This window comes from Saimiri boliviensis, chromosome 10 (assembly GCF_048565385.1).
Source record: "Saimiri boliviensis isolate mSaiBol1 chromosome 10, mSaiBol1.pri, whole genome shotgun sequence".
Taxonomy (NCBI): Eukaryota; Metazoa; Chordata; class Mammalia; order Primates; family Cebidae; genus Saimiri; species Saimiri boliviensis.
This window is the reverse complement of record NC_133458.1, coordinates 80,797,543-80,812,122: the sequence shown is the minus strand read 5'-3', so window position 1 is coordinate 80,812,122 and position 14,580 is coordinate 80,797,543. Positions and strand designations below refer to the sequence as shown.

At 34.1% G+C, this 14,580-nt stretch overlaps 1 protein-coding gene across 14 annotated transcripts in view; it reads left to right on the top strand.

Annotated features, from left to right (window-relative positions):
• Window positions 1-14,580, top strand: part of DGKB (diacylglycerol kinase beta) — an 814,277-nt gene that overhangs the window by 486,810 nt on the left and 312,887 nt on the right. For all 14 annotated transcript variants that reach the window (XM_074379543.1, XM_074379541.1, XM_074379540.1 and 11 more), the window contains one exon: window positions 6,594-6,658. In XM_074379543.1, coding sequence (XP_074235644.1) covers window positions 6,594-6,658 — 65 coding nt within the window. The remainder of the gene's footprint in view (window positions 1-6,593; window positions 6,659-14,580) is intronic.

The window sequence follows — 14,580 nt, the reverse complement described above, 5'->3', positions numbered from 1 at the left end:
TTTCAGGTGTAGCTGCACCACACCAGCGTCCCCTTTGTAGTCACGGTGTCTCCTCCTGTCTAATCTCTATCTCTCTCTCATAAGGAAATTGTGAAGGGAGTTAGGTGCCGCCTGGATAATCTTTTCATCACAAAATTATTAATCATATTTTCAAAAACCTTTACCATCTAAGGGAACATAGCAAGGTTCTAGGGATTAGGACCTGATATGTTTAGGGATCACAGTCTTCCCACTACTAACTGTCCTCTGGCCCCCAAAGATTCATGTCTGTTCATGTTTACCTCGTTTTCATATCTGCATATGTCTCAGCCCTCTATATCATCAACTTAAGTAGAAAATCTAATCTAAGTATCTTCAGTTCCAAGCCCCAAATCTCACGATATAAATAATCTAACTCAGATATAAGTGACACTTTGTATGATCCATCTTCGGGTAAAAAATATCTCTCCCTTTGTGGACCTGTGAAAATAAAAAACAAGTTATGTGCTTTCAAAATACAGTGGCAAAAAAATGCGTAAGTATGACAGTTGTACACATTCCTATTCCTGCAAAAAGAAAGTGCAATGTAGAGAGGAGTCCCTGGTTCCAATCAATATCAATCATGGACATGGTTACGTCTTTAAAAAAAAAAAAAAATTACCAGGTTCCAGCTATTAGGACCTTATATCTTTTTAGGGGGTATCATTGAGCCCACTACAGATGATGTAATAAATTATTATTAATTTATGAAGAGATAGAAAAACTAGGAGAAATTAAGAAAACCAAGCTGTGAATTTCTCCAAAAAAATACCAGGCCAACATTTCACAGATGATTAAAGAACAAATAATTCCCTTGCATTATTAACTATTCTGCAGCATAAAGAAGAAAACCTTCTGGCTCTATTTATCATCCCAGTGCTTCAGATATCAGTATCTGATACAATCTGCCTATGAAATAATCCCACTTGCGGCATTATTGTAATTTTCTTAAAAAATATTAACAGGTAAACATCATGCCTTATATCAATAGTGCATTCAAGTAAAGATTGTCAGGAGATAAAACATTGTTTTATTCCAGATAGGAAATACAGAAACATAACATCTTTTTTTTTTTTTTTTTTTTTTCTTTTTTTTTTTTATTGCATTTTAGGTTTTGGGGTACATGTGATGAACATGCAAGATTGTTGCATAGGTACACACATGGCAGTGTGCTTTGCTGCCTTCCGTCCCCTCACCTGTATCTGTCATTTCTCCCCATGCTATCTCTTCCCACCTCCCCACCCCCCGCCCCTCCCCCATTTCCCCCCAACAGACCCCAGTGTGTAGTGCTCCCCTCCCTGTGTCCATGTGTTCTCATTGTTCAACACCCGCCTATGAGCGAGAATATACGGTGTTTGATTTTCTGCTCTTGTGTCAGTTTGCTGAGAATGATGGTTTCCAGGTTCATCCATGTCCCTATAAAGGACGTGAACTCATCGTTTTTGATGGCTGCATAATATTCCATGGTGTATATGTACCACATTTTCCCTATCCAGTCTATCATCGTTGGGCATTTGGGTTGGTTCCAGGTCTTTGCTATTGTAAACAGTGCTGCAATGAACATTCGTGTGCACGTGTCCTTGTAGTAGAATGATTTATAATCCTTTGGATATATACCCAGTAATGGGATTGCTGGGTCAAATGGGATTTCTATTTTTAGGTCCTTGAGGAATCGCCACACTGTCTTCCACAATGGTTGAATTAATTTACATTCCCACCAACAGTGTAAAAGTGTTCCTATTTCTCCACATCCTCTCCAGCATCTGTTGTTTCCCGATTTTTTAATGATCGCCATTCTAACTGGTGTGAGATGGTATCTCAATGTGGTTTTGATTTGCATTTCTCTGATGACCAGTGATGATGAGCATTTTTTCATATGTTTGTTGGCCTCCTGTATGTCTTCTTTTGTAAAGTATCTGTTCATATCCTTTGCCCATTTTTGAATGGGCTTGTTTGTTTTTTTCTTGTAGATCTGATTTAGTTCTTTGTAAATTCTGGATATCAGCCCCTTGTCAGATGGGTAGACTGCAAAAATTTTTTCCCATTCTGTTGGTTGCCGATTCACTCTACTGACTGTTTCTTTTGCCGTGCAGAAGCTGTGGAGTTTGATTAGGTCCCATTTGTCTATTTTGGCTTTTGTTGCCATTGCTTTTGGCGTTTTGGTCATGAAGTCCTTGCCTACACCTATGTCCTGAATGGTTTTGCCTAGATTTTCTTCTAAGGTTTTTATGGTATTAGGTCTGATGTTTAAGTCTTTAATCCATCTGGAGTTAATTTTGGTGTAAGGTGTCAGGAAGGGGTCCTGTTTCTGCTTTCTGCACATGGCTAGCCAGTTTTCCCAACACCATTTATTAAACAGGGAGTCCTTTCCCCATTGCTTGTTTTTGTCAAGAAACATAACATCTTATGTAAAAGCTCAATATAACAAAGCTTTGAAAACCCAAATTTCAGTAGTTGATAGGTGAGAACTATAACCTGAACTAACCTGTTCTTTGTAGTGTTACCAAGTGAAGTGTTTTTAATGTAACTGCAATTATAATTAGCTCTATCTCACATTGTTAATTTATCTTTCCTTGAGTCAATATTCATATGTACTAGTGTAGAAATCTTTATGTGAAGTTTAAGTATATATTGGGTTTTTTGAGTTTGTTAGATAATTTATCATATATGCATGCATAACTCACAAAATTCCGAATACCAAGCATAACTTTCCCCAGGTACTTCGTCTTCAAGATTACGGAATTTGTTTAGTTAACCATATCAGTAAACCAAATGAAGAAGTTTATGAATCTCAAAATCATGAATGTATTTCAGTAATAGCAACAATTAACAGTTATTTTCTTGCTTTCTATATGCCAGGCACAGTTATAGCTATCATCTAGGTACTAGAACATCAGATCTTCAAAAAAAGACAGATATTAAAATTATTCTTAAGATAGGAAAGTGGCAATAATGAAAATCTAAGCAAACTTTTCAAGACAAAATATTTACTAAAATTTAGAGCTGGATCTTGAACCCAGTCAATTTAATATGCAGAGATAAATGGACACAGACTTCAATGTGTAGTCCATACAAGAAGATATATGAAAAGATGAAAGCATAGGAAAAGACTGTAGTTATTGTATACCTTTGACAAAATTCATTGAAATGTTCACTTAAAATTGGCAATTTTCTTGTAATAACACTTCAAAAAATTACTGGAAAGTTTTAATAAAATAACAAATAGAGCAAAACTTCAGTTTTTGAAAATTTTTAGCAAATTATAATTTTTGAGATAAAGAAAAGTTTGCACACAGGGAGAGATTGGAATTTGTCCCTCCAAAAACAAGGAAGAATTAAATTATTTCAACAAAAAAATCCATGTAGTATGCAAGATCATTTTAAATTCTACAATTAGATTTTGGAATAACTCTTTTGATGACATTCATTTCTAATTGGCTAAGTTTATATTCTGTTCCGAAATGGAATAAAATTGAGAAGGTTTGTGGTACAATGGTTATATCATCAAGAATAAGAACAGTTTATTTGACAAGTTTTAGAAACTGTTTGTGAAAGAAAGAGTCTTTAAATAGAATAAAAGATAATACTGATGAAAAATACATTTCAGAAAAATACTAGTGATAAAGTATTGGAGACAGATATGGCTAATAAGCTGATTCTTTGATACACATATATTTGTATATACTGATACATATGTAAATGTAGCAAGAAAAGTTGCTAATTATTTTTTGGATGTTTGAATAACACATGAGGTTTAAATTTGTTTTACTTTAATAAAATTGATTTATTTTTACTTCTTAGATATGATTTTTAATTAATTAAAAATAAAGCTATATAGCCATTGACCTATATAGGTTAAGGAAATAATAAAAAGCAACTTGAGTCTGTAAAAACATTTTTCAAAAATATACCATTTAACAATGTTTAACTTTTAACTTGAAGAAAATTCTGGTTTACGTATAAAATGTATGAAAACCTGCACTATACAAAATATTGTTCCAATTGCTATACAGAATGATCTCATTAAATCTCCACCAAGATACTTTGAAGGGATATCAGTATCCTCTTTTAAAGATTAGGAAGCTGTGATTCTCAATAAATAAATAATTTGTTTAAAGTCACAAGGCATGGAAGTGGAAAGTCTGAAGTCAGACTTTCCACATTCTAGGGAGCGGAAGTAATGCTGATTTATTTCTGTTGTCTAAAAACTATAATGCGTCTCCACAGAAATGGTAAAATTTATTTTAAAATGCCATTTTAGCTGTTTCTTATTTGGTCTGTCTTTAGAGAACCTTTAGTGTCCCTTGAAAAATGACTGCTGGATAACGTTGCAGATTTTGGCAGTACTCTCTCAAGCCCCTTGGGGTTATGCCAAAGGGACGGGGTCCCATGTGAATTGGGTCTGGATTCTCATCCAAATGAACACCTGCTGTCATTGTTCCTTATCAATCCTGTAGTCAGCAATGCCAGCTCTCTTTTGATGGTGGAACCTATTCAACACAAGGAAAAACCTGCTAGTGTTTGACACTAATTTTTATTTTTCCCCCTTTTAACCAAATGTTGCATTGCCCAAGTAGCTTGAAGATAGATAAGCTAATATTAGTTTTAATTTTGTGCAGTCCTGTGTTTCTAGGAGTTTACTCAATTATAGTCTGGTCTACTTAAATAGTCTTTTGATATATTTCCCCTCTCTTCTTCTCCCTCCTCTCTTTTCTCCCTTTCTCTGTTCTGTTTATGTTGCTTTGAAAAGGGAGAGATTTGTTATTACAAAAATATACACTTGTAAAGAAAATTGTAGTACACAATCTATTTTTAAAAGTCTCAGTCTCCCCAACTTAGCAGAAACAAATAATTCAAGCAGAAGTAAATTCAATGATATTCTCCCTATGGGAAGCAATATTGATCATTCATTCTTAGTGTTTGATTCATATTCCTTTGCTTTTGTTTAACTAGGCTGCTAAATGTATGCATTTAATTGGAAGGTTTTCCAAATTGATTTTGTACCAGATTATGGATAAAGTAAAAATAAATGCTTTTTAAAATGAATGGATGATTATGCCACATATAAATAGCCCAGTTCAGATGTTTTTCCTGTAATCTCATACCACAATAAGACAACTTCATATTCTAAAGTATAATATATTTATGACTTAATAGAATTAAATTTATAACAAGGAACTTTGTGACTAGATTTGAGTGTTATCATTGGAACAATAAAAGTGAACCATCTTGATATTTGTACTTCCTGGCAAACCAAGAATTTGGCCTTGTTTATATAGCAAAACAACATCTTAAATATTAAACCATAGAGGGGAATTTTTGTAACCTTTATTATAAGCATTGTTTCTATATGTCTTTACGTACGTGTCTGAGTGATTTTTGTTCATGGTTTAATTCTGTTACTTGACGTATATTGTGGTGTCAAATGTTTATCCCCCCAAAAATGACAGTTAGCTCTATCCTGCAACTCTCTGCCATCTGCAGTGGGCATTGGTCCCTCTCTTTTTGTGCCTCATGCTTTGTTATGCATGAGTAAGCACATTAGCCTTTCATTCCATTCATTAGACTTTTAATCCTTGATTAGTGTTTTCAAGATTCTCTGAAATACACAACTTCTTTATTTTCTTACATTTGGTTTTCTTTTTCTTTTCTCTCCACTATGAAACAAAATTAACAGTGAATGTCAACAATAGCCCTTTTCTATTGAGATGACTGGTAAATATATTAGTTTCTCATTTGAGTGATTAATCATGTGTGGATGAAGAATGGGAAAATATCTCCACACTTGGAATAACAGAGATAATTGTTTAGAGTCAGTTGGAACCGTCTGTGCTTGAAAAGCTTGGATAACAGTATTTCACCAGTCTCACACATTGAGTATGATTTCTGTCTCATGGAAAAATTCTGTATTTGCTAAAAGTAAGAAACATCCATTAGGATCAGAACTCATGCGCTTGGGGTCTCAAAGACAAATTATTTGTGTCATCAATTTCCCCAAACTAAATGTTTCTCTTTGCTGTTTTTTTCTATTACTACGAGATGTGCCAGAAAGTTACTTGTGGTAGAAACGTTTATTAATTACACATCAAGACACCCTAAGCAAAATCTGAAGTATTGCACTTATCTTTACTAGACATGCACCCTCACACTATCTTTTTAACCATAATTAACCTCAAATAATTAGAAGCTTCTGTAATGATCATTTCTCCTCCTAACTCTTGTTTAACAATATTTTCCATTACTACTTGACATTTACATTCATATGTGCTATCTTTAACATATATTGAACATGAGGCCAAAGCCAGTCATTATAGGATATATATAAATTAAATAGTAATAACAATAACCATCTTAGATGTAAGTGTAACACATAACCAACTGTGAAATTATTATATAAATCACTTTTGTAATAATTTATTATGGATCATACATTTTTGCCTGATTTCCCATAATCATCTTGAAAATAATATTGTAAAGTTCATTTTAAAATGTAATTTTTAAATTTTAGTCTATATTACCATAAGATAATAGGATCATAAACTGTCCTGTTTTTGTTTTCTTTTTTCTCCCCTTAGGATGCCTCCATTGCACACAGATTCCACATCATGAGAGAAAAACACCCAGAGAAATTCAACAGTAGGTAAGGTAACAGGAGATGAAATTATAGATATGGTTGCTGAATTTTGCCATAAAAAGATCACTAGATGGTATAGAACATTTTATAATATAGTGTCTTAATGAGGCTTTGTGTGCTCATGTATGTGTATGTGTATGTGTGTAAATATTAAGATGATAGGATAAATGAATTAAATTTTTCCTGGGTTGTGATTCAACTATAATGGGAAATGCAGTGCGTCATCTGTTTCATTCTCATGTGCTATATAAGAAAAATTTCAAGTAAAAGATGGAATTTATAGTTTTAAGAGACACTGGAAGTTTTCATGACTTATATGAACAGCAATCAACATTAATCCCAAGGAAAAGCAAAGAGTTCTGATTTGATAATGCTAAGTGTGTATTACATAGGGATTATATATCTTTGAACTATCAGCCTTAAATTGGCCTCAACTAAATGCAATAGAAACTATAGTAATAGCAATGTGAGTGTAATATTTCTTAGAGACATTTCTTCAAGGAGGAAAGCCTTGACTAACAAAATTACTTTCCTCATAAGAGCAATAGGCAAGCATTTTTTCCCTTCAAAAATGTAGACATTGACCTTCGCAGTTACTCAGGGAAATAGGGAAAGCCTTGGTTCTGTATCTTCCCAATTTCTAGAAGGAAATACAGCTCTCTTTACCTCACTCCCCTATAAAAGTAGGGCAGAAGTGAATTATCTTTTGCTTCAGTTTTACTCATTTCCACTGTATTCAGCTCGCAAAGTTACAAAACCGTAACTAACATTTCTGTATAGATATTTAAGTGGCTTTGTCTATTAATATTCAAAGCCAGGGGCTTTGTTGACTTTGCATTTGGCTGACATCTTGCCATAAATGTTACATACTATTTATTAGATAACTGCCCCCGGACATTCTTAGATTTGTTTCAATTTTGTCTTGCACGAGTACATTGATAGAATTTTCTCGCATGTAGGTTCACAATAAATTCTGTTAAAACTCTTTCAAAATGGTTTTTAAGTTTTCTAAATGATAGACCTGAGTGTACTACTTTATACATAAATCATCACAGCAAGTATTTCATGATTAGTGAGGTCGTATTTAATTTGCTATTAAATTTCCCTATCAAGATGTTTTTAGTAGGCTGGGTGTGGTGGCTGTAATCTCAGCACGTTTGCCAGAGTGGGCAGATTAAGAGGTCAGGGATTCGAGACTAGTCTAATCAACGTGGAGAAACTTTGTCTCTACTAAAAATACAAAAATTTGGTCGGTGTGATGGTGGGCACCTGTAATTCCAGCTATTTGGGAAGCTGAGGAAGGAGAATTGTTTGAACCGGGGAGGTGGAGGTTGCAGTGAGCCAAGATCTAGAGCCTGGCTGACAAGCCAAGACTCCATCTCAGAAAAAAAAAAAAAAAAAAAAAAAAAAAAGATGTTTTAGTAACTAAAAATGCAATCTCGTACCTTGTTTAGTATTGCCTTGATTGGTTTTATACCCTACAAATAAATTGTGACCTTATGATCCACGTTTGTCCTCATAGTTCAGAAAAAAATTATACCTTTTATTATAAAGAAAATGAAATAAATGCATATATAGATATATATGTGTACATATATTTTCAGCATAATTCACACACTTTATAACTCTGGTTGCTTCTGGAGAAGAAAACAAAGTAGATGTGGTGACAACTGAATTTTTTTTTATTGTACTGTTTGAATTTTGCTACAGGTGCATTTTAAAATTAAATCCAAGTAATCTAATTAAAATTTTGCACCTGTAAGTTTTCCTTGTACCTAGAATAGATATTTTTATTTTACAAGATTTAGTTTCAGTTCATGATACACATATAAAGATAAATTGACATAACAGTGGTATCACATGCACTGTATACATTTCAGCACTTGATTACACACCTGGAATATCCTGGAAATGAATATACTTACTAATGTGCACAAAACATATTCGAAGATAGAGTAGCCTATACTTTCCCATGTTATTCTATGAAGCATTTATATTTATATTTGTATATATTATTTATGTTACATTCATGAAGTTTATATTCATATATTAAAATATGTTTCAAGCAAAAAACAAAAGCTGTGTTTGGATAATACCACATGGAGTGTACCTCTTCGAGAGTTTAAAATTAAAAAGTTCATTAAAGGCTTTAAGAAATATACAAAAAATAAATTGTTTGCAGTTGATAAGGCATTAATGTCCTATACTTACCGAAGAGAGAGGGAAAGACAGAGAAAAAGAGAGCCATAGCAACAGAAAAAGGAGAGAATTGTGGTGAGGGAGAGGGTGGCAGAGACAATTAAGTGTATAGAGAGGTACATCAATACATTTATGTGCTAATCAAATTTGACAACCTATATGTAAGAATGCCAATATTTATTATCCTCTCTCATGTGTCAGAGGCTAATGAATTTCTTTCTGCAGAATAATTTTAAGTCTGCTTAATAATAAAGACTTCTATTATTCACATATCTATTTAATTTTTTATTATCAATAGCTCTACTAATTTACGAATTCCTCACTGCTCAATATGTGATTAGATGCCATTTACAACAATATGTTTGTAAATGGCAATGTTTTTTATAAAATGTGGACTTAACCTTATTAAAACGTCTTTGTAAATTTCAATCATGAGTAAATCTTGCTTATAAATAGCTTATATGGACTCTTGCTGGAGATAACATAGAAAATGCCCTCTAAAATGACAGAAAGTCACACATTTCTATTGCGAGTTCAAGTGTTGGGTATGTAGTAGATGTTCAATGTATTACTGGCCAAATATTTTTTAAGATAATGGTCAGCCACAGAATTCCATATATTACCAAGTCAATTAGACATGTATGTTTCAATCTATACATCTGCATATTAAGTCTACATTAATAATTCCAAGCATTTAGGTAATTCCCTAAACCACAGTGTAATATATTCAGGATGTGAACGTCTTCTGATGAATTTCTATGAGGAAGACATATTGTACACAAGCAGTTTCCTACTTACAATGGCAGATATTTCAGATTTCAACATTGAGACGGGCTCAGACGTAGCACACTTTCATATTTTCAGGAATTTGCAAATGGATTTTTTAAATACTCCTAATAATGCTATTTGAGATCAGATCTCTTGTCACAATAAATCACATGCCATTAATATTATCCTCCAGCATGCTCACCTTGAAATTCATTTATATTTTAAAGAACATGATGTTTCTAACATTATCTTAAGGAAATTAATTACCAAAATATATAGTTCTGTTCTCTATGCTTCTTACGACAGAAATTGAAAGAAATGGGAAAGGTAATGATTTTTTCCGGTGCTTAAGAGAGTACTAGTTGAAAGGTTTATATCATACTCCTTCCAAATTTCTATATAAAGCTAAGTTAACTGTTAAAAGAAAGCATGCTGTTTAACTTTCTAAACTTTAAGATATTCTTCCATCAAAATGAATTTGAATGAAATCTTCCAGTCCTTTAAACTCAAGAAAGAAAAAATCTTTAAAATGTGCTACTAGAATCTAAACTATTTATTGTATAATATTAGTTTTAAAATATTTATATAAATTGACAATTAGTATTCACAAACATATTTACATTCATAATTCACATACTTAATACTTCTCATGGTACTAGATAGATGACTTTAAATACTTCCTTTTTTGGAAAAAATGATATTTATTACCACACCAAAATAAGAAGCAATTAAAATGGCAATTATAAAGGTATTTAATGATTTTAGAAAAACACGGAAAGCAGTGTGGAATTCCATGTGTTAAACTATGTGACATTGAAAAGAACTTGCAAGTAATATGCAAAATGGAACCCATTATAGGAAAAGTATTGGTGGTATATTAGTCTGTTTTCACACTGCTGATAAAGACATACCTGAGACTGGGTAATTTACAAAAGAAAGCTTTATTGGATTTACAGTTCCATATGACTGAGAAGGCCCCACAATCATGGAGGAAGGCAAGGAGGACCAAGTCACATCTTAAGTGGGTGGGGGCAGGAAAAGAGAGAGAGAGCTGGTGTAGGGAAACTCCCTCTTATAGAACCAACAGGTCTCATGGGACTTACTCACAATCATGAGAACAGCAGGGGAAGGACCTGCCCCCATGATTCAATTACTACACCTCAGGTGCCTCCCATAACACATGGGAATTCAAGATGAGATTTGGGTGGGGACATGACCAAACCATATCATTCTGCCCATTCCCCCTCCCAAATCTCATGTACTAGTATTTCAAAACCAATTGTGCCTACCCTACAGTCCCCCAAAATCTTAATTCATTTCAGCATTAACTCAAAAGTCCACAGTCCTAAGTCTCGTCTGAGACAAGGCAAGTCCCTTTTGCCTGTGAGTCTATACAATCAAAAGCAAATTAGTTGCTTCCTAGATACAATGGGAGCACAGACATTGGGTAAATACAGCCATTCCGAATGGGAAACATTGGCTAAAACAAAGGGGCTACAGGCCCCATGCAAGGTGAAAGCCAGTGGGGCAGTCAAATCTTAAAGTCTCAAAATGATCTCCTTTTGACTCCATGTCTCACATCTGTGTTACACTGATGTAAGAGGTAGGTTTGCATGACCTTGATCAGCTCCGTCGCTATGGTTTGGCAATGTATAGCCCCCCTCCTGGCTGCTTTCATAGGCTGGCATTGAGTGTCTACAGCGTTTCCACGTGCATGGTGCAAGCTGTTGGTGGATCTACCATTCTGGGGTCTGCAGGAAGATGGTTGTCTTCCCACAGTTCCACTAGGCAGTGCCTCAGTAGGGACACTGCATGGGTGCTCTGACCCCATATTTCCCTTCCTCATTGCCCTAACAGGCTCTCTATGAGAGTCCTGCCCCTGCAGCATACTTCTTCCTGGGCATCCAGGCATTTCCATGCATCCTTTGAAATCTAGGCAGAGGTTCTCAAACTGTAATTCTTGACTTCTGTGCCTTCTCAGGCTCAAAACCATGTGGGAGCTGCCAAGGCTTGAGGCTTGTGCCATCTGAAGTCATGGCCTGAGCTCTATGTTGGCCCCTTTCAACCACGCTGGAGCAGCTGGGACACAGTAGGCTGCACACAGCACAAGGACCTTGCGCCAAGTCCACAGAACCATTTTTTCCTCATAGGCTTCTGGCCCTGTGATGGGAGGTCCTGCTGCAAATGTCTCTCACATTGCCCTGGAGACATTTTCACCATCGTCTTAGGATTAATATTTAACTCCTCATTACTTATGCAAATGTCTGCAGCCTGCTTGAATTTCTCATCAGAAAATGGAAATTTCTTTTCTATCCCATTGTCAGGCTGCAGATTTTCCAAACTTTTAAGCTCTACTTCCCAGATAAAACTGAATGCCTTTAACAGCACCCATGTTACCTCTTGAATGCTTTGCTGCTTAGAAATTTCTTCCACCAGATACCCTAAATCATCTCTCTCAAGTTCAAAGTTCTACAAGTCTCTAGAGCAGGGGCAAAATGCTACCAGTGTCTTTGCTAAAACATAGCAAGTCACTTTGCATCAGTTCCTAACCAGTTCCTCATCTGTATCTGAGACCACCTCAGCTCTGATTTCATTGTCAATATCATTATCAGCTTTTTGGTCAAAGCCATTCAACAAGTATTTAGAGAGCTCCAAACTTTCCCACATTTTCCAGTCTTCTTCTGAGCCCTGCAAACTATTCCAACCTCTGCCTGTTACCCATTTACAAAGTTTTTCTCACATTTTTGGGTATCTTTTCCGGAGTGCTCCATTCTGTTAGTACCAGTTTACCGTATTTGTGCATTTTCATGCTGCTGACAGACATACCAGAGACTGGGCAATTTACAAAAGAAAGTTTTATTGGAATTACAGTTCCACATGGCTGAGAAGACCCCACAATCACAGAGGAAGGCAAGGAGGAGCAAGTCACATCTTACATGGATGGTGGCAGGAAAAGAGAGAGAGACCTTTACAAGGAAACTCCCCCTTATAGAACCAACAGATCTCATGAGACTTATTCATTATCGTGAGAAGAGCATGGGAAAGACCTACCTCCATGATTCAATTACTTCCCACTGGGTCCCTTCCATAACATGTGGACATTCAAGATGAGATTTGGTGGGGACGCAACCAAACCATATCAGGCAGTCTTAGAAAGATTTCTTAAAATTGTAGTCATAGCATGATTTCAATGAATTAATTCGAATTCTTAATGTGTAACACCTTAAACCATTTTACTAGAATAAACTAAAAGAAATCAGCTAGTAAGCACTCATGGCCAGTGATCACAGTAATACTATTTAAGTTTACTCTGCTTATTTAAAAGTATTTGGTCTCTAATTTTTGGAAAGAAACAAAGATAGTTTCTCAGCCCCCTGGTCAGAAGTATGTGATTTATATCTGTACTACTTTCCATTTTTTTCCCTCTTGGGCTTTAGTAACTACACAGTTTGTGAAACATACTGTGCACTCAATAGGTATTTATCCTTTAAGTTATTTATTATTTCACGGTATATTTATCTTCTATATATTTTTTATATATCTTACTACTTTTGTAGTTTATGCTTTTATAGTGCACAAAACACAGTAAAGATTGAATTCTGATATGTAGAGTGAGTCTTGATTCTACATAACTTTTTTCAGGTACTAATATCTTTTAGTTTTCTCAGCCTTTATGTACCTAACCTCAAAGAACCAGCAAAGCAAAATTAAAAAAAAAAAATTCTTCAGCATAAATCCCTAAGCATTGTGTCTTACAAATAAATAATACAAGATTACTTATAGATTAGTTTGTGCTTCTTATTATCAACTTTATAGATGTCAGTAGTATGCCATTATCAACCTATTATTATTTACTTGTTGATGGTATTGAACTGAAGACTAAATATAAAATATCACTCTCTTTATACATATATGTATGCATATGTATGTATATATAGAAGTAAACTTCATTATGTATGGAACATTTTCATTTCTAAGAATAGAAAAATCAAACCTGTATATTTTTTAACTTTCTATTTTGCTATAGAGACAAAGAAAAACTCACAGACTAGAGTAATAGAACACAAAATTCCCATTTGTTATCTAGACATAAAAAATACAACTAAAGGTCTACAATATAATAAGTTTAAAATAAAATAGTTCAGTAGTGACAGAAAAATGCTATATTAGAGCCAAATATTTTTACTTACCATGTAAAGTACCATTGAGAAATTGTTTCTGTGAATTCAACAGAATAATTTTTGAAGTTCCAAAGCAATTCAAATTCTGTCTTACATCATGATGATATATTCTGATAAGGTATTCATATTTATAATTTTCTTCATTTTCTGTAAGAATGTTTAATGTACATTTAATAAAAGCCAATTGAAAATTGGCATCCAGTGAATTTCATGACATATTCTTTTATATGTGTATCTTACATATATTTGTGAGTCAGGCATGACATAGCAAATAGAACATAGAAGAAATTTGTATTTATTTTCCTCTGAAGGCTTTTAACATGTGTCTTTGTAGAATCACATTTGTAGGAATTCACATTTTCTCTCACTTTAAACTTTTAGGAATTACACTTATTTCAGGAGTATGATTGATTTTTAAATTACTGACATTCACCATCTATTAAAAACAGTGAAAGTAAAGAAAGAATGAAGTCCATCATAGTGTCATCACTCAGGTATTTGGCCTCACTTTTGCCTAATTTAAGACAACTTCATTATTGTATAGTGAACTTTTTTCTATTTAACAATGTAAATTATTATGTTTTAAGGCACACTTCTACCTTGTATATATGTTACCACCTTTTATAAGCCAACTAGGTAAATAGTACTACTGATATTATAAGTTAAGTATTTGTCATTTTTAGTGTTTTGAATAAAATCAATTTTATTAGAAATAGTGGTGTTGTGTAAGGACCTTTTGAACGGAATTATATCTTCATGAGAGTTTCATGTCCTAAAGCA